The 27,832-nt window shown below is 43.7% G+C and overlaps 1 protein-coding gene across 1 annotated transcript; it reads left to right on the forward strand.

Annotated features, from left to right (window-relative positions):
- The first annotated feature begins 5,414 nt into the window (after positions 1-5,414).
- LOC141134044 (proteinase-activated receptor 3-like) lies at positions 5,415-26,755 on the forward strand. The gene is made up of 2 exons (XM_073623635.1): positions 5,415-5,566; positions 23,563-26,755. The coding sequence occupies exons 1-2, from the start codon at positions 5,512-5,514 to the stop codon at positions 24,648-24,650; spliced, it is 1,143 nt and encodes a 380-aa protein (XP_073479736.1). The 5' UTR covers positions 5,415-5,511; the 3' UTR covers positions 24,651-26,755.
- The last annotated feature ends 1,077 nt before the right edge of the window (positions 26,756-27,832 follow it).

The following is a 27,832-nucleotide window of genomic DNA, read 5'->3' on the forward strand; positions in this document are numbered from 1 at the left end:
TTCACACGCACATGAAATTTAATGGCATCCCAGTCTTAGTCTGTAGGGTTCAATATTGAGTTGGCCCACCCTTTGCAGCTACAGTTAGGGGGAAAAAAAGTATTTGATCCCCTGACGATTTTGTACATTTGACTAAGAAATTATCAATCTATAATTTTAATGGTAGGTTTATTTTAACAGTGAGAAACAGAATTACAACAAAAATATCCAGAAAAACACAGTTCAAAAAAGTTATAAATTGATTTGCGTTTTAATTTGTGAAAAAAGGAATTTGATCCCCTATCAATCAACAAGATTTCTGGCTCCCAGATGTCTTCTATACAGGTAACACGCTGAGATTAGGAGCACTCCCTTAAATGGAGTGCTCCTAATCTCAGCTTGTTGCCTGTATAAAAGACCCCTGTCCACAGAAGCAATCAGATTCCAATCTCTCTGACATTGCCAAGACCAAAGAGCTGTCCAAGGATGTCGGGAACAAAATTGTAGACCTACACAGGGCTGGAATGGGCTACAAGACCATTGGCAAGCAGCTCCGTGAGAGGGTGACAACAGTTGGTGCGATTATTCGCAAATGGAAGAAACACAAAATAACTGTCAATCTGCCGTGGTCTGGGGCTCCATGCAAGATCTCACCTCTTGGAGTTTTAATGATCATGAGAACGGTGAGGAATCAGCGCAGGACTGCACAGGAGAATCTTGTCAATGATCTCAAGGCAGCTGGGACCATAGTCACCTAGAAATCAATTGGTAACACAATGCCGTGAAGGACTGGAATCCTGCAACTCCAGCAAGATCCCCCTGTTCAAGAAAGCACATGTATAGGCCCATCTGAAGCTTGCTAATGAACATCTGAATGATTCAGAGGAGAACTGGGTGAAAGTATTGTGGTCAGATGAGACCAAAATCAAGCTCTTTGACATCAACTCAACACACCATGTTTGGAGGAGGAGGAATGCTGCCTATGACCCCAAGAACACCATCCTTACTGTCAAACATGGAGGTGGAAACATTATGCTTTGGGGGTGTTTTTCTGCTAAGGGGAAAGGACAACTTCACCGCATCAAAGGGACAATGGACGGGGCCATGTACCATCAAATCTTGGGTGAGAACCTCCTTCCTTGAGCCAGGGCATTGACAATAGGTCGTGGATGGGTATTCCAGCATGACAATGACCCAAAACACACGGCCAAGGCAACAAAGGAGTGGCTCTAGAAGAAGCACATTAAGGTCCTGGTGTGGCCCAGCCAGTCTTCAGATCTTAATCCCATAGAAAATATGTGGAGGGAGCTGAAGGTTCAAGTTACCAAACGTAAGCCTCGAAACCTTAATGACCTGGAGAGCATCTGCAAAGAGGAATGGGACAAAATCCCTCCTGAGATGTGTGCAAACCTGGTGGCCAACTACAAGAAATGTCTGACTTCTATGATTGCCAACAAGGGTTTTGCCACCAAGTACTAAGTCATGTTTTGCGAAGGGGTCAAATACTTATTTCACTCCTTTAAAATGCAAATCGATTTATAACTTTTTGAAATGCATTTTTTAGGATATTTTGCTGCTTTGAAAAAACATAAACCATCCCTAAAGTGGAGCTGTAGTCAGAAAATTAAGTCCTGCTAGATCACCTCAAGCTGGCCCGTTTTGCAGTTATAGCTCTCTAAAACATTAAACCTAACTGCCTATACTGTTTGAAATCCAGTAATACACTGGGGTTTATTTGCTAAAGGCAAATCCACTTTGCACTGAAAGTGCACTTGGAAGGGCAGTCGTAGATCCGAGGGGAACATGCAAGGAAAAAAAAAAACAGCATTTTTGCTTGTACATGATTGGATGATAAAATCAGCAGAGCTTCCCCTCATTTCAGATCTAACCCTCAGATTTACAGCGACTGCACTTGTAGTGCAGAGTGGATTTGCCTTTAGTAAATCAACCCCATAGTCTCGTTCTGCTCTGCACATGCTCAGTTGCTCTCTATTTTTAGCCACTGTGCAGAAAATGTGAAGGCTGATCTGCTGACAGCTTAAAGATTTACTGCTGTTCAGGGCCTTGGGCTTCAGCAAAATGGCAGCCTATGGCAAAAAGAAACAGGAACAATGCTGGAGGCAATTTACAGCACACACTAATGATTGGTACACATGGGTGGAATGTCGGGAGACATCAACCAGTTCAATAAAAACCAGTCAACATTTAGCCCGTGTGTATGTCAGCCGAGCATGCTGAAAAACCAGCAGCCGACCGGCTCCTGATCAGTGCTGTCAGCCAATGACTGTCCCCTGTCAGAACACAACAGCTGAGCAGAGGAGACTGTTAGTACAGCAGCTCTAACTGGAGCAGTACGGGTTTTTTTTTTCCATTCAACCCAGCAGGGTGAACAAAAAAAACTATTAGTGTGTACCAGGCTTAATGTTGGTAGCATAATTATTAAGGTGGAAGGTATGTTCCTTGCTAAAGAATATTATTTTTATCAAGTTATTGGTAACGTTTCACTTGAACTATTTACTTGCTAAACTTGGCTACGGTCCTGCTAGCTCTTCACTGGAAATCACTATCCTCACCTTGCACCAAGGAGGGGATGCTTAACCGCTTCCCCTGCATGCAATCACATTACTGTATGTGATCTTGCGGGGTCCGGATAGCAGGCGCGCGCCCGCTGCACAGCGGGGGTGCCGATGCTCGTGGCCAACAGTCGCGATGAGCGATCATGACCAGGAGACACAGAAAAGAAACACACACTTCCCTGTTCTGTTCTGACAGGAGTCACAGATCGTGTGTTCCTATTAGCTAGGTACCACGATCTGTCACTTCCTGTAGTTAGTCCCTCCCCCTTCAGTTAGAATCACCTCCCAGGGAATACAGTTAACCCCTCCTCGCAGTCACGATACAGATCGCCGCCATTACTAGTAAAAAAAAATAATAGTAAAAATGCTATAAATCTATCCCCTATTTTGTAGACGCTATAACTTTTGCGCAAACCAATCAATATATGCTTATTGAGATTTTTTTTTTTTTAACCAAAAATATGTAGAAGAATAAGTATCGGCCTAAACTGAGGAAAAAAATAGTTTTTTTTATATATTTTTGGGGGATATTTATTACAGCAAAAAGTAAAAAAGAAAGCGTTTTTTTCAAAATTGTCGCACTTTTTTGTTTATAGCGCAAAAAATAAAAACCGCAGAGACGATCAAATACCACCAAAAGAAAGCTCTATTTATGGGTAAAAAAAGGATGTCAATTTTGTTTCGGTACAACGTCGCACGACTGCGCAATTGTCAGTTAAAGTGACGCAGTGCCGAATCGCAAAAAGTGCTCTGGTCAGGAAGGGGGTAAATTCTCCCAGGGCTAAAGTGGTTAAAGTGATTGTAAAGAATTGTTTTTATGTTTTTTTATAACAAACATATCATACTTACCTCCACTGTGCAGCTCGTTTTGCACAGAGTGGCCCCGAACATCCTCTTCTGGGGTCCTCTGGCAGCTCCTACCCGCATCAGATAAACCCCTAGTAGAAGTGCTCTGCTGAGGGGGTTACTTTGCAAGCGCGCTCCCGAGTCCAGCATTTGCGTCCACAGACACGAATGCTGGACTCGGCCCCGGCGCCCGCGTCATTGGATTTGATTGACAGCAGAGGGAGCCAATGGCTGTGCTGCTATCAATCTATGAAATCAAGAGCCGGGACCCCGTGGAGAGAGGGACAGCGCGTCCCCACCGAAGAGATGAAGGGGCTCAGGTAAGGGGGGGGGCTGGAGGGCCGGTGACTGCCAGGTGTTTTTTTTCACCTTAATGCATAGGATGCATTAAGGTGAAAAAACAGGTGGGTTTGCAGCCCCTTTAAGGTCAATTTTATATTTGATATGGAAAAGCCCAAAGCAATAGCAGCTGATACTATCTGTCAATTCCAGCTAATTTGGAGTCCATGGAAAATGTTTTAATTACTTCTGATTTACCAATTGTTTATCAACTCCTTGTTTACCAACAATATGTTAGACTTAAAGAGGAGCTCCAGGCACCCCCCCTCCCCCCCACCAAAAAAATTAAAGTCACAGCTAAAAATACTGTAGCTGCTGACTTTTAATATTAGGACACTTACCTGTTCAGGGATCCCGCAATGTCGGCACCCCAGCCGTTTTTTCAATCGGCTCTCAGGTGCTGCTGTCATCGTTCCATATAAGGGGAACCAGCAGTGAAGCCTTGCTGCTTCACAGCCGGTTCCCTACTGCGGGGAGCGCACTGCACTTTTTGAATGGCCTGGCGGCGGTGGAAAGGAAGAGAGGGGAGGGCAAGGTTTCCAGGAAGCGGGGACGAGTACCTGCTCCCCCCTGAAAGGTGCCAAATGTGGCTGCGGAGGGGGGGGAGCAAACAAGTGGAACTTCCCCTTCTGGGTGGAGCTCCACTTGAATGTCTCTTCCCATAATGCCACATTAATAACCACCTTTAATAATTATTTTGCACCCAACACTTGATTCATTCCTATCACCCTGTAAGGGGGTGATGGGCACCTTCCGCACATCCCCAGCTTCATTCTCCTATTACCATTTAGCACCCCATTTTCAACTCTGTCTTGGATTTCTACCATTTTTTCTTAAGCAATACCACAAACCATTGTATAATATTGGCCTTGTTCTATTCCTACTTATCTTTTTTCTTTCACCTAGTCCCCTATTCTCTCTTTTCTCTCTACTAAGGACCAACACATTAAATTCTTCAGAGATTGCACTAAAATAAAAATGGATTCACCCATAAACATTATGATATAGGACACAAAAGTTCCTGGGAGGAAATGAACAGACATCAATGCAATTGCAGTTGAAGTCTGATGAAAAAGGATTGCGTCTTAAGAAGGACAGATGCCCTGACACTGCAAGGCACTTTTTAAATATACAATTAGATAAACCATATTGCCTATTTCGCAAAAGAAAAACTAAGTACAAAAGATGTATGTATTAGTCATTATTGTTATAAAACGCTATATATGCACTGATACCGTTTTCTTTCCTTTTCTGTACACGTCATCCTATCGCTGTCTTTCACAACTATAAAATCTGCAAGAAATGCAGAGAACTGTCAGCTTATCTTTGTAAAAAAAAATGGTCAACCTGTGTACCCCATCAGGCAACATAGGCATTCTGGTATAGTCCTTAGCACATACATACAGAGACTGAAATAAAGCTGAATCTGCTTATTGGTGCACAACCAACCTCAAGTTATGAATATGCCCTAAATTTTGCCCTATATGGAACTATGCAGTCCTCGTAGTTTTCTTATCACTTGAAAAACTGTAACACTTTGAAGAGTTAAGAAGTATTTGTGAAAAGTTTCATTCTTCCGGCAGCCTTGCCCAGTCATGTACACTGCGTCATTTTCTGAAAGGAGGAGGAAAGGAGTTAACGAGCTCAGGAGCTCCTGCCCTTGTATGTAACGTGACCACACCTTTGTCATTGAGCCATCAAAGAAGCAACAGTGCCTGCTATTAGGAGCAGAACAATGACTACACATATGAATTGAACCCACAGCCTGAAAATGAAGACCCTGCTAGTTCTGATTCTTTTCTCAGAATCTACGCTCTGTGTGATCAGTGAGTACGGAGACCTTTTACATATGTACTTATGTGTAATATCTACAGACATAGGAAAGAGTTTGGCAAGCTGCAGCTGTTCCATGGTATAAGGTTTTATGACATTATAAAACTAGATAATCAAGCTTTTCAAGTTGGAGTCTTAGTTAAAGTGGTTGTAAACCCTTACAGACCACTTTCACCTACAGGTAAGCCTAGATTAAGGCTTACCTGTAGGGGCTTGAAATATCTCCTAAACCTAGGCGGTTTAGGAGATATTTACTATTTCCCCGTACGATGAGTTCTTCTGCGCATGCGCCAATGTATTCAGCGCATGTGCACTCTTGAAAGGGTACAATGTGCCGTTTCAAGCTGGGGTCATGCCGTGACTGGCGGGTCCTGCGCGCATGCTCTGTGACTGGCCAGAGTTCGCGACCCCGGAAGGAAGAGGGGTGAAGAATGGACGCTCACTGCCAGTGAGGAAATCGGGGACATCGCAGGCTCCTGTGACAGGTAAGTGACACATAATGGGCTACTATGCGATGCATAGTAGCCCATTATGCTTTACCTTTGCAGGGAAACAAAGAGAAAGTAAAACCCATCAGGGTTTACTTCCTCTTTAAGGATAAGTCCAGCCTGAGCTTGTTTGGCTGGGCTTCTCCTATGGGTCAGAGGAGTGCAATTCGCTTTGCACTCCTGTGACCCGTTTTCAACAGAGAGCGGACTTAAGTCTGCTCTCTGCTGACGTCACAGGAATCAGTCCAGGCACCACGTTATCACGACAATAAAGTCTGGATCCGACAGGTACCTGGACTAATGCCTGTCTCTGCCTCTCAGCGAGCCACTGAGAGACTGAGACGGCCGCTCCCTGCCCCTCCACAGCTCAGCGCTCCAGTGAGTGAGGAGGAGCAGAGCGGAAAGATGCTGATTGCTCGGGGAGCTGTGAGAACCGAGTCATCAGCGATGTTCAATCCCTCGTTTCTCAGTGCAGAGGCACCGGGGGACATATGCAGCATTGGACCGATGCTGAATCCACCTAGGTAAGTATGATGGGGAAAAAAAACCCAAATCCATAATTCTCTTTTAAAACTAAAGTGATATTTTTTGTGCCAACAAAAATATGTAAATGGAATTTATCAGAAAAATAAGCACTGTGTGGAAGTGTTCAAACTGTTAATCAAATTAAAGGGTAATTCCACTTTTGTGGGGAAAAAAAATAGCAAATAAAGAAAAATAATATAGCATATACAATTGTGACACGTCATAGTCATATTGTAATTGAATGTTAATAAAAAAAACTATCTTTCCTTTTCAATCTGCAGCTCTGTAATTTTCTGTAAAATGCAATGCAATATGGCTACCTGGAGGTGTTCTGTACACAGAATGTGTACAGAACGCCCCCCAGAAACATCATTTCTTGCTTGTGTGATTGGCACAACAATTTTCCCAGATGTCTGTACTTAGATTTCAGGCATCCCTGCAACAAAAATGTCATTTTTGGTGAGATACTTCCAATAGGAAATCAAGTCTAAAGGGGTGCAGGCCCAGAATCTTTTAGTGTCCTGAAGGTGCAGCAGCTGATTGATAATTATGAAACCACTCCCATTAGATTCACTTTCCCACATGGGCACAGACAAACACACAGGGATTTCTTCAGAATAACAAAAGGTAGGAATCTGCAACAAAAGTTGTTAAAATTCTTGGAATGTACATCGATCACCCAGAGGGGAATGTTTTTTTCTCAGCAAAAGTGGAGTTACTCTTTAATAAATATTTAACCACTTATCCTTAGGTGGATGTCATATGACACCCTAGACTAAGTGGTGTTATCTTATTGATGCCTGCAGCTCCAGGCATCATCCAGATATCTTTTTTTCAGCAGGCGATTCCCTGCAATGTAAAAGCCATCCTAGCGGCTGTTTAGCTGCTTGATTGCTTTTACAGGCGGCGGGATGGGGTGCTTCTCCCAACTCACATGTGTGATCAGGGAGCCAGAGAATGAATCAGCCGGCGGCAGCAATATGCTATAGAGTTTTTCTCTATGACCCTCGGAGGCTGAAAGTGACGTCATGACCTCACTTCCTGCGCCAGCAGATGTAAACACTGACTTTTTTTAGCTGGAAATCAAAATCGTTTTTTTTTATCTCAGGCTTTCCAGCATACAGGAGAGGTGTGGGGACTTATAGACCCCAGATCTCTCCGTAAAGAGGACCTGTCATGCCCTATTCCTATTACAAGGGATGTTTACATTCCTTGTAATAGGAATAAAAGTGATCAGAAAGTGTAAAAATAAACAATGAAAAAAAACTATTTAAAGCGCTCCCATCCCCTCGTGCTCATACACAGAAGCAAACCCATATGCAGTTTGCGCCAGCATATTTAAATGGTATTCAAACCACATGTGTGAGGTATCGCCACGAACTTTAGAGTGAGAACAATAATTCTAGCACAAGACCTTCTCTGTAACTCTAAACTGGTAAGCTGTAAAAAAAAATAGGATTTTTAAAACAGCTTACATGTAAAATCCTTTTCTTTGAAGTACATCACGGGACACAGCCATAGTAGTTACTATGTGGGTTATAGTCCACCTTCAGGTGATGGACACTGGCACGCCCTAAGACAAAAAGTCCACTCCCTATATAACCCCTCCCACTACTGGGAGTACCTCAGTTTTGTAGCAAAGCAATACACGTGTATACCAGAAAGAAGAGAGGGACCTCTGTGTCCCGTGATGTACTTCAAAGAAAAGGATTTTACAGGTAAGCTGTTTTAAAAATCCTATTTTCTTATCGTACATCACAGGACACAGAGCCATAGTAGTTACTATGTGGGATGTCCCATAGCAATGCCAACTGAAGGGAGGAAGACACAACAAAAGTAGGGCACTAAGAGACTAGAGGACTTATACTGCAGCCTACAGTACACTGCGCCCAAAGGCGATATCTTCATGGCCTTTTACATCTATTTGATAGAATCTGGTAAATGTATGGACTGAAGACCAAGTTGCAGCCTTGCAGATTTGAGCCATGGAGGCCTGGTGATGCACTGCCCAGGAAGCACTAACAGCCCTGGTGGAGTGCACTTTAATATGAAAAGGTGGAATTTTGCTCTTTAAACCATAAGCATGAACAATCACTTGACAAATCCATTTAGAAATAGTAGATTTTGACGCTGCCTGTCCTCTCTTAGGACCTGCTGGCAACACAAACAAAACATCTGTTTTACGAATCTGAGCGGTCACCTCCAAATAGACCTTGACTGCTCTCACCACATCAAGAGAATGTAGTGACCTTTCTTCCGCAGAACGAGGTTCTGGAAAAAATGAAGGCAGAATATCCTGGTTTAAATGAAAACCTGACACTACCTTCGGTAGGAAATTAGGAGCAGGACGCAATACAACCTTATCCTTATGAATAATCAAATATGGCTCTTCACAAGAAAGAGCAGCCAACTCTGATACTCTTCTTGCAGAAGATATGGCAACCAGAAAAACGAATTTCCTTGTCAAAAGAACCAAGGGAATATCTTGTATCGGCTCAAAAGGCTGTTTCTGTAATGCCGACAGGACTAAATTCAAGTCCCAAGGGTTCAGGGGTGACCTAACTGGAGTATTAATCCACGTTACCCCCTGAATAAAGCTACGAACCAGAGAGTGTGAAGCAAGTGGTCGTTGAAAAAGCACTGATAAGGCCGACACGTGGCCTTTGATAGTACTCAAGTCCAGCTCCATTTATAATCCCATTTGTAGAAATTCAAGGATCCTATCTATGACATATTTCCTGGGGTGCCAACCCCTGGATTCACACCAGGAGACATATGCCTTCCAGACTCTATAATATATGACTCTGGAGGCTGGCTTCCTAGAATTGACCAAAGTAGAAACTATTGAACCTGACAGCCCACAGTCTTTCAAAATGTGGGTCTCAATAGCCAAACCATTAAATTTAGCGTTTGTAAGGTAGGATGGAATACCAGACCTTGCGAGAAGAAGGTCTGGCCGCAGTGGTAGGGTCCACCGGGCCCCTACCGTCATCTTTACGATCTCTGCATACCAAGATCTCCAGGGCCATAAGAATCATCTCCTTCCCTTCCTGCTTGATCCTGCGAAGAAGGCATGGAAGCAGCAGAACAGGAAGGAACACATAGATCAGTGAATACTGATCCCACAGAAAGACTATCTGTTCCACATGCCAGCGGATCCTTTGTCCTTGACACAAAGTTGTCGATCTTTCTGTTGAACCTGGGCGCAAACAGATCCACGTCCGGAATTCCCCATCTTTGACATATTGACAGAAAGATGTCGGGGTGAAGAGACCATTCTCCCGGGAACAACTGTCAGCGACTCCAGTAGTCCGCCTGCCAATTCTCTATTCCCGGAATGAAGACTGCCGATAGGCAAGGAATGTTGTCTTCTGCCCAGGATAGGATATTATTCACCTCTCTCTGAGTCGCACAACTTCTCGTGCCCCCTTGATGATTGATATAGGCCACTGCTGTGGCATTGTCGGATTGGATCCTGACCGGACAATTCCATAATCTGAGCGTCCAGGCCTCCAGGGCCAGACGTGCTGCCAGAATCTCTAAAATATTGATGGGCAAGGTCATTTCTGTTTTGGACCATTTTCCTTGGACAGAAGCTTCTTCCAGGACTGCTCCCTAGCCCAGAAGGCTGGCATCTGTTGTCACCACCCTCCAGGTAACTGGTAGGAAGGACTTTCCTTTCTGAAGATTCTTGGATATCAACCACCAACTGAGGCTTTGACGCACTTTGGGGGATAAACGCATCGGTAAGTCTAGAGCTTGGATCTTTTTTTTTCAAGTTGACAGGATACTGTTTTGCAGCAGTCTTGAATGAAACTGCGCATAAGGAACGACCTCGAATGACGCTACCATCTTTCCCAACAATCTTATGCAAAGTCAAATAGAAGGATTCTTCTTTGCTTTGACCACCCGAATCAGATGCCTTATGGAACTGATCTATGCCTGGGGCAAGAACACCCTCTTCTGAGCTGTATCTATGATCAGGCCCAAGTACTGCAATCTCCTTGATGGTTTTAAGGATTCTCTAGGTTGAGAATACAACCTAGGTATTCTAGGTAGCTGACTGTAGTGACCAAACTCTGGTTTAAGCGGACTACTGACTGATCTATCAAGGAGTAGATCGTCTAAATAAGCCAGAATCGTTATCCCCTGAACCCTTACTCTGGCTAAAGGGGGAGCCAGAACCTTTGTAAGCACTCGAGGTGCAGTAGCTAGACCGAAGGGCAGAGCTACAAACTGAAAATGAAGATTTTCTATCACAAAGCGTAGATATTTCTGGTGAGCGGGGAAAATAGGTACATGTAGATAAGCATCCTTGATGTCGATTGACGCTAGCAGTTCTCCACCTTGTAGAATGGAGACCACTGATCGGATTGACTCCATGCGAAAAGAGTGGATATTCAAAAACCGGTTTAGAACTTTGAGATCTGAAATGGGTCTGACATCCCTGTTTGGTTTTGGTACCGTAAAAGGGTTTGAATAAAACCCTAACCCTCGCTCTTCCATGGGGACCACTGATATCACTTTTTGAGACAAGAGATGATCCAAAGCCAGAAAGAGAGACTTCTTTTTTCCTGGGTCTCTGGGATCGTTTGATCTGAGAAAACGAGGAGACGGGAACTCTCGGAACTCTAGTCTGTAACCTAGAGATATTGAGGAAGCCCTGAAACGGAAAACTAGCCAAGAGCTTTTTGCATGGCGCTTTGGCTGACCAATTTTTCAACCATAGAACTCTACGCACATGTACCAGCCCGAGCATAAGCCGTGAGGCTTGGAGAATAGAATCTTTCATAGCGTCTACTGTAAAACGTAACACCTCTGATATCCCGGCCAAATCTTGGGCTTGCTTATCAGGAATAATCTTGAGCACCTCTTTAAACTGAAAAAGAGGGGTAAACTAATGCGCAAAACCAAAATAAATATAAATAGGTGCAACAGAAACCGCCAACATATCACATAACATGTCCACTTCATCCAATCACCATCCGAAGTGCGCCACCTGTTTCCCCCAGCCTCTCACCTCTAGCAGCGGCCCCTACGGGCCAAGTCGAGCTCGGATTACCAATAGACGAACAATTCCACAGTCAATCGACCTCCAGCAATCACCTCAGCAGGACCAACGATTTTCAACAGACAACCTTGATCTCCATGCTCAATGAGTAAAGTGGAGGCATGTAATAGAAAAGGAGGGTGGCTCCATTGTGTAGTAATTTAAAAATGTATTAAATCCAACACACGTAGTAACTTACATTTAAAATGATGAATAACAGCAATAAGAATGAGTACTTCCGGTCTCGGCTGCGACCGGAAGTGACGACATCTGGCTCCTTCCTGACGCGTTGTGTCACTGCACACGTGACTTCATCAAAGGGTGATGGAGTCAAGTGTCATGGTGCCAGTTTATATAGTCTCTTCCGCTGTCATAACAACAGCCTCATATTAATTGACTTACCTTCAATTGTATTCAAATAAGCATTAAAAATATCAGAAAATTAAAAAAATAATAAACAAAGTCAGAAATAATAAAAGCTCATTAAAAACTAGCTGCATAATACATTTTAAATAGATGACGCAATATTAAATCATTCAACCTATGGCAAACGCCATCTAATGGTGAGAAGAAATACTACGAACCATCTAAAACTCACTGTTGCCATCTGGTGGAAAAAAAAAAAATATAACATTTCAGAAGAACAGAATAATTCCCAAATCCTTTTGAGCTCCATCTACTAGTAGTACAACTACTACTACTAGTAGTAGTAGTAGTAGTAGTAGTAGTAGTGGAAAAACATAACAAAGGTGAAAACTAATCTAACGGGTGACATCTAGTGGCAATAAACTAGTCTACAGCCCAATAACCAAGGCAATCATGTCTACGCCATCTAGTGGTATAATATGATAGCAAATAACATCTACTTATAGTATATTAAAAAAAATTATATAAATAAAAATCAATAATTCGATAAAAAGCAATTGAGGTCAAATTCAATATTATGTCCAAGTGGCGTCAAAGTCTGTAATTCATGTATCCATCGAGACTCGGCTTGACTAATCCTAATAACTTTATTATCACCCCTCCAGTGGTGCTTATATTTTTCAATCCCACATTACCTCTTTAAACTGGTCTTTTAAGGACTGACATACTCCGATCGCTGCCAGCGCAGGCTGAACCACTGAACCTGCCAGAGAAATATTGTTTTTAAATAAGAATTCCAACTTCTTATCTGTTGGATCCTTCAACATTTGAGCATTGTCTACAGGACAAGTCAAGTTTTTTTCACAGAGGATATAGCAGCGTCAATTGCTGGAATCCCCCATTTCTTATTAAACTCTTCCTCCATAGGATAAAGTGTTGAAAACTTTTTTGGAGGAAAAAACTGTTTATCTGGGTGCTCCCACTCAGAATACATAAGCTTTTTCAATAATGAATGGATAGGAAAATCATGAATAGGTTGGGGAGGCTTTAGCGAACCCAAACAAGAAGTGGGCTCATCGACTGACTCCGCTACTGGCAGCAAAAATGTGGAGCGGACCAATTCAGTGAGAGATTGTACCAACAACCTTTCCTGTGAACCAAATCCATCCGTATTAGACTCTTCAGAAGAGGAGTCATCAGCCTCTTCCTGGTCCCCTGAGAGAAAAACGTCATCTCTCGCCCCCTGTTCCTCAGTTTGAGGGTCCTGGGTAATGGACGGGGACCTAATACGCTTAGTCCCACTCTGGGATGTGATTAAGGCATCAATTTTTCGTTCCAAGCCTAAAATGGTTGAGGAAAAAACCTCTTCAGTAATATATACAGGGGCTGCAGTGCTAAAAACAGCTGCAACACCCGACGTCCCTGATGGCTCACTCTGACCAGCCATATCACTCTCAGGGGAGGATGCCATCTTTTTTGAGATGGTTTTAGGCTTCCTAGTGGCTGTAGAAGTCTTTCTAGAGTCCTTTTTTGAGGTGCATTTACCCCCCCTTCCAACCATAGCCTGATGCACAAAGCAGAAGGAACGCATCCACTGCTTGAGCAATAGTCCAGCCCTGCATCTGCTATTAATGCTCAGCCTGATGCAATAGTAAATGTGTCAAAAGGAATGCCTGTGTCACTAAACCTCTTTAATGCCCCTCTTTGCTCTTGTATCCCTCCCCAGCTTGCAGCAGTAAACATGGTGCATTTAAGAACACACTTTCCCATGCTAGACGTTGGAGGACGCCAACGCTGCCGAGTTGGGTGGAGTGCCGTTCGTTTTTTTTTTTACGCTTCTTACTCGTGAAAACGGGGAGAAAACAGCACAGGTGAGGGGTGTCTGGTGGGAAGGAAAAACCCCCCTAGACTTAGGACTGCTGCTGGCTGGAGGAAAGAAAGCTGCTGTTCCGGACACAGCGTGAGCTCTTTGAGGAAGCATGAGAAGGTATGTGCTCCATACAGCCCCCAGTGGTGACACATAGGCATGACAACATTCACTAATTTAAAGGAGACATTCGTAAGAAAATTCAAAAATTTCTTAGAAAACTCCACTTACCTTTCCCGCTGCAGGGTTTTCTGTGGTAAAATCAACAGACCCAATCTTCACCCTTCATGGTGGGTTCCGTTAACAAACCTTCAGGAGCTGGGGACCCTCAGGGAAACCCACAATCCTGGACCTGTAATAGCACCCCGCCAGTAAAACTTTATGGCCTTAATACCAAAAGTACTGGATCCCGGGGGGCAAGCTCTCTAAAAAGAGAAGCGTTTACAGGCAAAACCTTGTTTCTTCAGACACGAGGCCCGGGTACCATTCAATTCGGCCTAGAAGACACTTTGAATGAATCCGGCTGCATGACTAGCCCCAGCAAGGATTGCTCCAGTGGAGCTCAGCACAGCACATCTTTACTCGTGACCAACACCTTAGACACTGGCGAAAAAACTGAGGTACTCCCAGTAGTGGGAGGGGTTATATAGGGAGTGGACTTTTTGTCTTAGGGCATGCCAGTATCCATCACCTGAAGGTGGCCTATGACCCACATAGTAACTACTATGGCTCTGTGTACCGTGATGTATGATAAGAAATTTAAAGTGTCGCCTATGGAGAAGTACCAAAGTTTGGTGCCATTCCATGAGTGTGCGCAATTTTTAAGCGTGACATGTTTGTTATCTAATTACTCAACGTAACATCATTTTTTACATTATACAAACAAATTGGGGTACATATTGTGTTTTTTTGTTTAATTCATGAACTTTTTTTGCAACGACCACCATTTTATTCCCTATAGTCCCTGCTAAACATACATATAATGTTTGGGGGTTCTGAGTAATTTTCTAGCAAAAGAATGATGATTTTTACATGAAGGAGAGGAATGCCAGAATTCTCTTGGGCTGAAAGTGAGTAAAAGAACACTCCTGGTTTGGGTAGAAAAATGTTTGTACATCTATAGACATTCTGATACCACAACATACTCTCTTCCTGATGACCGATCATAATGGATATGATTGGCTCTGTTTACCTATCTGATTACTATTTTGTACTGAAATAAGATCGCCACCAAGGGTGCTCAGCAACCAACCACTACAACTGTTGATGATTTCACCATGATTCATCCGAACAGCAAAAGAATCAGTGATAGGCTGATCTTCAAACCTCCATCTAATGTCTATGGTAACCTTTAAGTTTAGTTCACTATGCAAAAGCAATACATTTGTTCCAAAATTCAGGATGAAATGCATTCCTCAAGGACTGATAGAAAACAGACCAATAGAATTATAGCCACAAACATGTAATGGCTGCTGTTAAGTCCTACTGAGATTGGCAGATTAAAAAGATGATCAGGATATCTATGCCTGGTCTTACACAGCAGAATTTTAACCAAAACAAAAGTGCTGAGGGATCTTTTTTTTGCCCTCAACTTGACAAATGAAGTCATCAATGAATTATTACAAAGAATGTACTACATCTCAGATCACAATATTAAACAATGTGTGTCCTTAAAATGGGAACATCACCCTGAAAATTTACTTTCATTCTCTGCCTCCTACCCTCCCTCTGCAATAATGGGGAGGGGGGGGGGTTATTTCTTGAATTTTTAATTTTTTTTGGGCTGCCGCGTCCTTCACAGCCTTTCCGTTATAGGCCAAAATGACGTGTCCTGCTCCAGCTGGAGGATTAATATGGCAGCGAGGGACACAGGCACAGACATCAGATCCCTCCAGAACAACGCTGGATCTGCTGGTCAGGTGAGTGTACTGTATATTCTCAAGAGAGCATAGCTTAACAGGTAAGGGAGAATTGGGGGGGGGGGGGGGGGGGCGGGGATGAAGTTCCTCTATTAACCTGCAATCTTAGCCTATGTTTGATCTGCAGTTGCCACAGTGGTGCACATGTGGTCAGTTATGACATAAGCCATTTGATGGCTTTGCAGTTTGGCTGAGAGCAAAAGCAAATGTGACAGTTATCATTCACGGCATGCCTTGACTAACTGTTTTGCAAAACGTTAGATCATTGGGTTTATTTCTGCTTTATGTATTTGTTTTCAACCCAGAGCTAAAATCTACATAGTCCAGAATTTAGTCTGGAGGAAAAAAGGATTGCATGGGCTGGAATTTTCTCTAGAAAAAGTTTTGCCCTCATTTGTGACTTTTTGTTATATGCATATTGTAAAGGAAATTTGTAAGTTCTATATATAATTGTATTCTATTTTGTATGTATTGCACACCACACTCACTGTGCACATGGCACTAATAATGTTTTCATTACATATTTGCATTCTTTTGAGTCCTGATTAGAATAAGCCTGCCTATGTTACGCCTCTTGTTACCATAAAAGTACAATTGTAATATTAATGTGATACCTACATAATCATGTGTATAAAAACCTTCAATTGCATCAAAATAAAGCAGAACAGTGCAAAGGCCACAGTAAAACGTGTTATCAGAAGTAGTTTGTAAGTACCAGAATCTACAGAGAGTAACAAAGGAACTATTTTTATTGGAAAGTCCTCACTAAAAGTTGTGAGGTTTTATTTTACACCCCCTACCATCCACAATATAGTAGAACAAGTCGAGTAAGAAACTAGAAAACTATTGCCTGAATGTTTTCTTATATTTTATTAAGCCCCTATGGGGACATAACACAACATGGGTTGTTAAGAGACACTTTTAAATATAAGGAAATGTTTGGAGACTCAATATAGCATCTATTTATTATGTACAGTTTTCAAAACTTGAAGGAAACGTCACCTAGATCCACACCAGACACTGCAAAAATTACTAAATTAAAGAAATCTCTGTGTTTGATTTGTTTTCTTCTTGAAATCACAGTCTAGGGTACTATTTATTCAAATGCTTTAATTGTAAGGGATATAAATATATATATATATTTAATGTGATTTGAAAAGTAGTTCAGCCATGTTGAAGCCATATTTGTCTTATACGTCTTCCATTTCATGTAGAATTGTCTGTGTTTACCTATGCTGATAAGTCAGCATATCCACAATTAAGCTAGAAGGCCATTCTGGCCACAGGAGTGTACAGCCAATACTCTGTAAATATTTCTTTCCTGACAGACTCCATGGCAGCCTACATGTGGGTTAACCCTGCCTCCTCTCCAATGCTATAGGACCTCCTACCCTATAAGATTGAGCTTACCTGTATAGACTGTGTTCCTTTTTTGTCCTCCTCCATGGACCTACATCACGATTGTTCCTGTTGACGTCCGGTCGGAATGTTTCCAGAATCTAGCATACCATCATGCGGTGCAGCTCAGGGCCCAGCTTTTCATGGCACTAGATACCCCAGTCATGGAGGGGAGGATGCCTCAGTATGCCTGAAAGTGGACGCATCAATGGCTGGCAAGGTCTGCAATTTCCTACTTCTTCCATGTCAGTCATCTCTTTGTTTATGCCGTTGTTTTGTTTGTATCCCCTCCCCGGTACTCCCGGTACCTCTGTATCCCCTCATGGCACTTGGAACGCTTCTGCATTCCAGGCTGCCGTGGTGTTTCCGGGTAGCGGCCGCTACTGTCGTTCTGCGCACGCGCGGGGCCTTCGCGAAAGCGAGGCTTGGCTCGCGCGTGCGCGGAGTGGCGAATTCTCCGCCAGGCGCCGTCCGGCTGTCTCCCAAGGCGCAGGCGCGAGGTGGGGAGGGGGGGGGGGGGGCGGTGACGTCACTCAGGCGGGGGATTTGATTGTCTGCCATCTCCTGTCAAGAACGGGATTTCCCGCAGACAGTGAGCAGCAACTTCCCCCAGCCTGGTCTGCATTGGTCTGACTGAGTTTTCTCCCCTTAAAGGAGAAAATCGAAAATAAAAATAAATAAATAAATAAATATAAATATATATAAAATTTTCTCAAGAGAACACAGCTTAACAGGTAAGCGAGAATTGTGGGGGGGGTGATGAAGTTCCTCTATTAAAGAGGGGCTAAACCTTACTATACTTTACAGCCAAGTAACCAAGGAAGCTGCAATCTTAGCCTATGTTTGATCTGCAGTTGCCACAGATCAAATATATATATAGATAGATATATATCTATCTATATATCTATCTATATATATATAGATAGATATATATCTATATATATATCTATCTATATATATATAGATAGATAGATATATATATCTATCTATATATATATAGATAGATATATATATTGAAAAAAAAATGATGTGTGTAAAGGCTTTATACATATACATACTTGTACTTATTATGCAAAGCATTTATCTATACTCCTTTTTGGGATGTAAGTAAAATATATATATGTGTATATAAATAAATAAATATATATATATTAAATATATAATCTTTCTGATTGGCTCGGTATGTGTAGCATTTCCGGGTCATCTGCAGACCATCCGTGTCATGATGACGTTCTGTCTAGCGGTTATGGACAGGTCACTGCCTCCATACGGCCAGCCCTCACGCACAAGGTACGTGCAGGCAAGGGGAGGGGCTGAGGTTGCAGTCTCAAGGGATTGAGATTGCGTTTGGTGTCCCCCCCCCAATCTTTTTCAGCCCGCAAGTCGTGGTCCAGGATGACAGAAACCTTGCCAGGCCACAACATTTACAAGGGGAGATGTTACCATTCCTCCTCAAACTAGAGGAGATGTTGCCATTCCTCCTCCATCTAGAGGAGATGTTGCCATTCCTCCTCCATCTAGAGGAGATGTTGCCATTCCTCCTCCATGTAGAGGAGATGTTTCCATTTCTCCTCCATCTAGAGGAGATGTTGACATTCCTCCTCCATCTAGAGGAGATGTTGCCATTCCTCCTCCATCTAGAGGAGATGTTGCCATTCCTACTCCATCTAGAGGAGATGTTGTCGTTCCTCCTCCAGTCACCGCACCCACCGCCCTATCAGCCGCTCGGATGGCAGAGCCTGCTGGAGATGTGAGACATGAGTCCCAGAGGGCAAGTCTTTATGTGACCACTGTTATGCCTGGGCGGTTGGGGATAAAAAGAGACAGAAAACAAGAATATGAAGTCTCTTGTGAAATGTGTGAGGTAGCAATCTCTAAGGAAATGGGATACATCCCACACATGGAGCCAGTTGTCCATCCCACCCGGCTCCTTGGCTGGCATAGCCCAAAGGTTTCGGGTCCTTCCCAGCCCTACGCTGTTTTCTTCTGACACCAAGTTGGAAGGTGACGAATGTGTCGGAAGCTTTGACGTCTCTCTGGTTCCTCCACGAGTCAAAGCGATTAAGGAAGCCCTTAGGTGGGTAGACCCTTCCACCCCCCCCCACCCCCCGGCTAAGCAAAGCAGTTCTTTAAGCACCCGGGGAAAGGGTGCTCTCTCTATTTCTGCTCCTTACGGATTAAAGGATGAGGAGTGCAACTAAGTGGACAAGAAAACTTCTATATCAAACAATACCTCCAGATTGTATCCCTTCAAGACAGAAGAAGTGAAGTGTCTGGGAAACATTCCCCTCATAGATGCATCATTGTTGTGTCTGGCAAAACAGGTTACTCTACCTTAGAAGATGCCGTATCCTGCAGGACAGGCTTGAGAGAAGTTAGATCAAGATCTCAAGGAAGCTTATGGGTTTGCCGGTATGGCTTGTAATCCTGCCCTGGATCTAGCAGCTATGTCTAAAGGTTATGGAAGCCTGGACAGAGATCATAGTCTTCGTACTCAGAGGAGCTTGGGACGAGTTCTCCAGAAGTTCAGCAGTTAAGGAGCTAAAGCTGGCGTCAATCTGATCCACCTGTTGGCTTGGACTAAATGGTCCTCGGTCATGATTCAACGGGCCTTATAGTTATGCCTTCCCCAGGTTAGGCGTTCGTTTGCCAGAAGAGTCCCCAGTACGGGAGGTGCTGAACGCTCATGAGAAGCTTGCTTTTAAAGCCTGGCTGGGACTTCAGAAAGAATTGGAGTAGAGTGCAAGCGTCCTTCCAAAAACCCGCTAAGAGTAAGGCGTTCGGTGGTCGTGAACCAGCTAAATCTTTTTGGGTTGCGCCCGCCCAGGCAGTTCGGGTGGGGAGGCTCATCTGCTCCTCTTCCGGCATGTCTGGGTGGCCTCCATCACGGATTACTGGGCTGTCACTAATACTCCTTCCCCCAGATTTATTCCACTCTGCTAACTCTGTTGGAAGAGCAGAAGCAGGCTTTACTGTACACGTCCTGAGGGACGAAAAATTCCAGGGGGTATACTTTCCCCTCTTCTTAGTACAAAAGTAACAGTTTGTGGTGAGCAGTAATAGATCTAACTTACCTATACAAGTATATAAAATTTGAAGATACAATTGAAGGCTCTGTCGACCTTCTATATGACCAATCGACTTAAAAGATGTTTACCTCCGGTTCCAAATTGGGCAGGACCATCTACAGTTCTTCTTCCTCCTTTTCGGGCTGATAACCTCACCCAAGTCTTCTCAAAAAGAAAAAAAAAAAATTTCCTCTGGCCATAGTGGCCCGCATTTAAACGAGAGGGGTACGTCTTTTTCACTATTTCGATTACCTCGTCTTGCTATCCCAACACAAAGACCAGATGCTGGTTCACAGGGAACTGGTAATCTCCACCTTGACCAGCTTCAGGTGGCTCCTAAATCTGAAAAAAAATAAAAATAAAAAACTATCAGCTCAACGGTCTATATGACCTCTATGGTCAAGTGGTCCCTGCAGAGGTTATACCCTCTCCAGTCAGGTTTTCTGCAGCAAGGGAAATCAAGAGGCAACAGTCAACCTATTCACATATCATCAACGATGAGGAGCAGCCTGTTCTGGTGACTTCAGCGCAAAACCTGCTCAATTGCCACTCCGTTGCCCCATCTCATGGGTCAAGGTCACGACCGATGCCAGCGGTACCAGTTGGGGAGCCCTCTGCAGTTCAGATCTTGCTCAAGGCAAGTTGGGTATGCGTCTTCTCAACCCGGGCTAGAATGTCCTGGATCTTCAGGCAGCCTAGTGTGCCCTTCAGTTCTTCTCCCATCTCCGGAAGGGAGAATCAGTATTATAAGAATGGAGGACACAACGGCAATCTTCTATGTGAAGAGTCATAGGGGCACTCGAAGCTCCACACTATTCTGGGAGTTCGAGCCCATCATATCTTGGGCACAGAAGAGCCTGACAGGCATTTCAATGGCCTATATCCCCAGAGTCCAGATCGTCTGATCAGATTCCTGTCGCGCAGACACTAACGAGTGGTCTCTTCGTGTGCAGACATTCAAGTGAATTCTGTTCCTGGGAGTCAATCCCGAAGGGGATCTTTTTTTTTTCTTCACAGACAACTTCAAGCTGATGAGGTGTTACAACTCGGGGCCATTGCAGCTAGGCCTCTGGAGTAGATGCCCTGACAGATCGATTGAGCTTCAAGAGGGCATACTCCTTTTCCATCACTCCCAGTAATCCTCAGGTCCTTATGAAGATCTCATGCGGAAGCGGTCAAAGTGGTCGCAGTAGCTCCTTACTGGCTGAACGAGCCTTGACTTCCCCTCCTGAGCCAGCTCAGCTTCCGAGATCTGGTGCCTCTTCCTCTCGGGCTGGACCTTCTTTCTCAAGGGGCAGTCCTGCCCCCTTGTCCGGCTCAAATGTACTTCAAGGGTGATTGCCACTCTCATGAACTCTAAGGGGACGAGCACGAATTAGGTCGATAGTAGAATTTGGGCCAAGTCTGTTGAGTTCTCATTCTTCGGGCAGGTAATGTAGAAATCCAAAAGCTCAGGATATCTTCAGCTTTCTTTTTTTTCAGCCTAGATTTATCTCTATCCATCAGCTCTCTTAGATTCCAAGTCTCAGCCTTGTCGGCCTTCTCCGGAACTTTGTGGGCTGTTCACCTTTTAGTCCAGCAGTTCCATGGGCAGTTAAAACTTAGCCCTCAAAGGAGACCAAGATTCCCCAATTGAGATCTTCCCCTTGTCATTGGCTCACTGTCTGAACTCAGTAGCACGGGGTCCTCCCCGCTTTCTATTGGAGACTTTTTCGGCTAAAATCACTGTCCTAGTAGCCGTTTCCTTGGCTAGAGGGTCTCGGAGGTCATGTCCCTAGGTTACGCAGAACCTTTTCTGTCCTTCTTCCCGGACCGGTTGGTCCTTATTCCTATGCTCAGCTCAAATCCGAGAATTACTTCAAGGTTCCATAAGATCCAGGAAATCGTCTACATTCAGGACCCAGGAGTCCACTAAAGTTCATCCTCTGGACGTAGACAAAATTCTGAAGGTATACCTGCAAGCTACTTCCTTCCTTTTAGACACTCTGTCTACCTGTCCATCCTGCACTTTGGCAGTAACAAACTGAATCAAGCCTCGACCAGAACAACTGCGGCCTGGATTGTCCAGTTCATCCATCAGCCTTATAGAGCTAGGATCCTGCCTCCTCCAGAGGCAGTGACGGCACGTTCTACCAAGGGTATAGCGGCTTCATGGGCAGCAGCCCGGTACGTGTATCCAGACATTATCTGCAAGCGGCCTCATGGGCCTCTATTAAAACCTTAATGTCACATTACTTTACTGAGCCTGCTTCACTTTCTTCTGTGAACTTTGGTTTTTAAATCCTGTCGGTTGATGGGTCAAATTAAATTTATTGCTGTTCAGCATACCCACCCATGTGGAATGGCTAGTTATTTCCCACACGTAGGCTGCCATGGAGTCTGTCAGGAAAAAGGAAAATTTATTATCAAATACTTACCGTAATTTTCCTTTCCTGATGGACTCCATGACAGACGGAGTTCCCACCCATTGGTCAAAGAGTAGGCTAGTTACGGAACACAGTCTATACAGGTGAGCTCAATCTTATAGGGTAGAGGGTCCTATAGCATTGGAGAGGAAGCGGGGTTAACCCACACGTAGGCTGCCATGGAGTCCATCGGGAAAGGAAAATTACGGTAAGTATTTGATAATAAATTTTCCTTTTTTCAATCATTTGTTTTTCACAATGAAAAATAATTTTGTAATGAAAAAGGTGCTCAGCTATTATATTCCCCACAATGGAGTTTGCCTATATGGCCAGGACTACCTCCACCTAAGCGTGTGGAGGTTCCACGTTAAAAGGTGATAGCAGGTATGGTTAGTGATCAAAATATTGATCAAAAGAGAGGAGATTGTAAAGGAAATTTGTAAGTTCTGTATATAATTGTATTCTATTTGTATGTATTGCACACTGCACTCACTGTGCACATGGCACTAATAATGTTTTTATTACATGTTTGCATTCTTTTGAGTCCTGATTAGAATTAGCCTGCCTATGTTACGCCCTGTGTTACCATAAAAGTACAATTGTAATATTAATGTGATACCTACGTAATCATGTATATAAAAACCTTCAACTGCATCAAAATAAAGCAGAACAGTTATATGGAAAGATGTGGAGTGTATCTTTTGTGTCTGTTCCCTACTGCAGTAGTTATTATTAATTTGGCCTATCTATAAAATATCCCGGACAATATATCACAGCATATAACTTTTGTCACACTGCACAACTGTTGTCTACATAACTATTTAGAAGAATAAGTCGTTTAAAGGATATTTAAACAATGATAATATTACTACAATTAATATTTTTAACTTCAATCCCTTTTAGGCAATTCTTCAAATGTTTCAGAGAATGAGACAGGCAAAGCAATAATAAGGACTTTTCGAGCAAGTTATTTCCAACCTTTCGAACCAATTCCCATTATTACTGATGATCAAGAGGAGTCAACAACATCCAATGACCAGAAAGTTGCGTCAGAGAAGCAGACAATTGTCAACAATTCAACTTTAGCTTATTTAAGAAGCTCTACAAGTACAAAGCTGATACCATCCATATACATCATAGTCATACTTATTGGTATTCCTGCTAACACACTCATCTTATGGATGCTGTTTTCAAAGACCAAAACTGTGTGCACCGCAATATTTTACACCAACTTGGCCATATCTGATTTACTTTTCTGCCTCATGCTGCCCTTTAAAGCGACATATCACCTGAATGGGAACAACTGGATATTTGGTGAGGCCATGTGCCGTGTTGTGACTATATGCTTCTTTGGGAACATGTATTGCTCAATTCTTCTTCTCATGTGTATTAGTGTGAGCCGCTATGTTGCCATTGTCCACCCCTTCCTATACCGGAGTTTACCTAAGCGGACTTGTGCCATTTTCCTGTGTTGCTACGTGTGGATTACTGTCCTTATGTTCATGATGCCATTTTTCACAAAGCAGCAGACATATAACTTGAAGGAACTTCAGCTTTTATCATGCAATGACATATATGAAACTTCTGCTGACAAATTTCAGTTCTATTACTTTATATCACTTGCTGTGTTTGGGTATCTCATTCCTTTCACCATGATAATTTTCTGTAACTTCTCCATCATAAGAACTCTGGGGACCCAAGACCAGAAACAATTCATGTACCTTAAAATAACCATCCTGCTTCTGCTTATATTCGCGTTGTGCTTTACACCCAGTAATATCATTCTCATTCTTCACCAGGTCAATTATCACTACAATTACAAGGATGAACTTTATGGAAGCTATCTCATAGCATTGTGTTTCAGCAGTTTGAACAGCTGCCTAGACCCTTTTCTCTATTTCCTTATGTCTGAAATAACAAAACTATCCAAAAACCACTCTGAAATGAATAAGGTGTCTAATGACACACAGATGAAACTTTTGGGATCGTGAAGAATAAGTCAGCTGGTCTGTGACTCTTGGTGTAACTGCACCATCTACTTATCATTTTCAGATTTATGAAAAGAAGAATACGCCATGCAAAATTATTTTTTTTCTACAATGGAAAGAATAGAGGGATTATAATACAATGCACTTTATACTAACTATACCATCTACTAATGGTCAGTTTTAAAAGTCTGTGCCAGTAAAGAAGGTCCAAGAGTTGATCCACAAAAGAACACTCACCCCGAGACTGATATCAAATGGGTATTATTCAGTAAGGCCATGCAAAGCACAGATGATGTGCAAAATGCAGTTCTGGCAACCAGAAATTTCTTCAAAATTTCAAATGGAACTCTAGCCATAACCTTTTCTTGTAGTTTTGGCTAAAATGGAAAATAATTCAAACTTTAATGCTTTTTTTTTTGTTTTTTTTGCGCATTTGACCCCAACTATGGAATTTTCCCACTTTTCCCAGTGGCAAAGTTAGTGGTAAAAGAAGTGAGGCGAAATGTCCCCATCAAGTACACAATAGCTTCTTTAGAATTTTATTGTTTGTCTGCAGGAGATTCTCTTCATTTCCTGTCCCAATGACGTAATTGCAACAGAAGATTAGGGGATATCTCCTCAATGAGACCATACAACAAAATTAAAACCTGACGGGGATTGTAATGAGAATAGTAATTGTAAACAGGGGGATAATCCTCGGTGCTTTAAAGCTTAAAGCGGACATTCAGTCATTTTTTCAACTTTCCATCTGTTAAATCTTCTGCCCTTGTTTTAACTTTGGGTAGTAAAACATTTTTTTTTTGCCAGTAAATACCTTATACAGCCCACTTCCTGTTTCTTGTCTGGAAAAAAGCCTACAGTAGGCTTATGACATCATGCACAGCTCTCTATCTCACTCTTGTGAGAGTTTGCCAGGAAGCAGGGGGATGAGTCATAAGAGGACCAATGAGAGCTGCAGGGCTGGAGGTGTGCCTCTGTGTAAATCCAGGAAGTGAACAGGCAGCAGCTTCGGCTGCCCACAATTAAAATGGCTGCAGACAGACTCAGTGCAGCATATTTGACAAGTACAGAATCACAGTATATATAAAATAATATGCAAAGTGGTTGGAGAGAAGCTTCAGAATAGCAAAGATGTTTTTTTTTTTTTTTTTTATAAAATTTAATTTTATTTAGTGGTATGAAATGAAAGGGTAACTTCACAGAATATGTGGTACAAACATAGTAACATACATATGATCGCTAATTAGTGGTATCTGAACTAAAGGTAAGTAGTCTGAGGATAATAACACAGGAACAACTCTGTAAATATGAAAGGTACCCGGATACCTAGGAGGTGTGAGATTAAGGCTTCACCTTGACGGGTCAACTGATCACTTACAGTACAATAGGCATTAGCCCTGGTACCCTTGGAGAATTTGGGTATCCGTACATCGGGGAAGAGTACTGCGGGGTGGCCAATTGGGGTCGAAACATACCAGATTTTGAGTTTAAATGGAAGAAAATGGATATACGGGAGAAAGAAAAGGAAGAGAGATTGGGGGGGAGAAATGGAGGAAAAGGGAAGAGGGGTGGAGGGAGAGGGTTTATAGTGAGGGCCACTCTCAGTTCGCCAAACCATTTGATGGCCATGGTTTGGAACAAGAGCCTATGGCAGTCAATAGGGCCATACTATGTATCACGGAGGTATTCCTCTGAGAAGCGGAACTGGGTCCAATAAAACCACCTGGTCTTATGTTCCTCAGATTTATCCTGGATCGTGGCAGTCAGGTCTTCCATTCGTTCAATGTCATTAACCCTTGCGAACCACTGGGCCACAGTGGGAGCAGATTGCGGCTTCCATTGACTTGGGATGCAAGTGGGATGCGTTGAGGAGGTGTTTAAGTAGAGATTTGTGGTAGCGCTTTCTTGACATGGGAGTGAGGTTGAGGAGCACAGCAGCGGGATCGTTGGTTAGGGAAATGTCTGTGAACTTGTGGATGAGTCGTAGGCAGGGCCGTCTTTAGCGCAGGGCAAACGGGGCACTTGCCCTGGGCCCAATCTTTGTTGGGGGGCCCGCGCTGGCCGTGAATTGGGGCCCCGATCACAGCTTTGCAGAGCGCACAGAGGACACAGGAGGATGTATTCTTTGCTAGCCAGCTGAGAGGGGGCGGGGTCGGGAGCTCCACTGACGCTCTGACCCCGCCCACGTGCAGCCTGTGCACTCGGAAAAGAGCTTCTGTAGTGAGAGCCAGTGATCGGAGTGCTAGTGTCAGTGGAGCTTCCGGCCCCGCCCCCTCTATACTGGCTGGTGAATACAGAGGTCCGGGGGCGGGGCCGGGAGCTCCAATGACACTCCCACTCCGATCACTGGCTCTCACTACAGGCGCTCTATTCCCAGTACACAGGCTGCACGTGGGCGGGGTCAGAGCGTCAGTGGAGCTCCCGGCCCCGCCCCTCTCAGCTGGCTAGCGCGGAATACATCCTCCCATGTCCTCTGTGCGCTCTGCAAAGCTGTCATCGGGGCGACCATTCACAGGTGATGTGGGCCCAGGGCCCACCCAACAAAGCATCAGTGGAGCTCCCAGCTGCTTTAGTGAGAGCAGAGAGTGGAAGCCCCGCCCACAGTCCTGAATGTATGTAGTGAGTTTGGCTGGCCAGGTATGTCCTTACAACCATAAAATGCCTGACTGTTTAAACCCTGAGCTGTGTTATTTAACTGTAAAGCTGTGCATTGCTGAAAGTTCTCTGACCATCCCCTGTATAATGTCTGCAGTCTCTGATTGTCTTCTGCAGTATGTCCGCAGTCTCTGATTGTCTCCTGCAGTATGTCCGCAGTCTCTGATTGTCTCCTGCAGTATGTCCGCAGTCTCTGATTGTCTCCTGCAGTATGTCTGCAGTCTCTGATTGTCTCCTGCAGTATGTCCGCAGTCTCTGATTGTCTCCTGCAGTTTTTACACAGTCTCTGATTGTCTCCTGCAGTATGTCCGCAGTCTCTGATTGTCTCCTGCAGTATGTCCGCAGCCTCTGAGTGTCTCCTGCAGTATGTCCGCAGCCTCTGAGTGTCTCCTGCAGTATGTCCGCAGCCTCTGAGTGTCTCCTGCAGTATGTCCACAGTCTCTGGTAATCTCCTGCAGTATGTCCGCAGTCTCTGATTGTCTCCTGCAGTATGTCCGCAGTCTCTGATTGTCTCCTGCAGTATGTATGCA

This window comes from Aquarana catesbeiana, linkage group LG01 (genome assembly GCF_042186555.1).
Source record: "Aquarana catesbeiana isolate 2022-GZ linkage group LG01, ASM4218655v1, whole genome shotgun sequence".
NCBI classification, from domain to species: domain Eukaryota; kingdom Metazoa; phylum Chordata; class Amphibia; order Anura; family Ranidae; genus Aquarana; species Aquarana catesbeiana.

Bases quoted from the DNA above. Each gene is read 5' to 3' on its own strand.
- LOC141134044 (XM_073623635.1), top strand. From the start codon at position 5,512: ATGAAGACCCTGCTAGTTCTGATTCTTTTCTCAGAATCTACGCTCTGT. The intron at 5,567-23,562 runs GTGAGTACGGAG...AATCCCTTTTAG, and splicing joins ATCTACGCTCTGTGTGATCA to GCAATTCTTCAAATGTTTCA.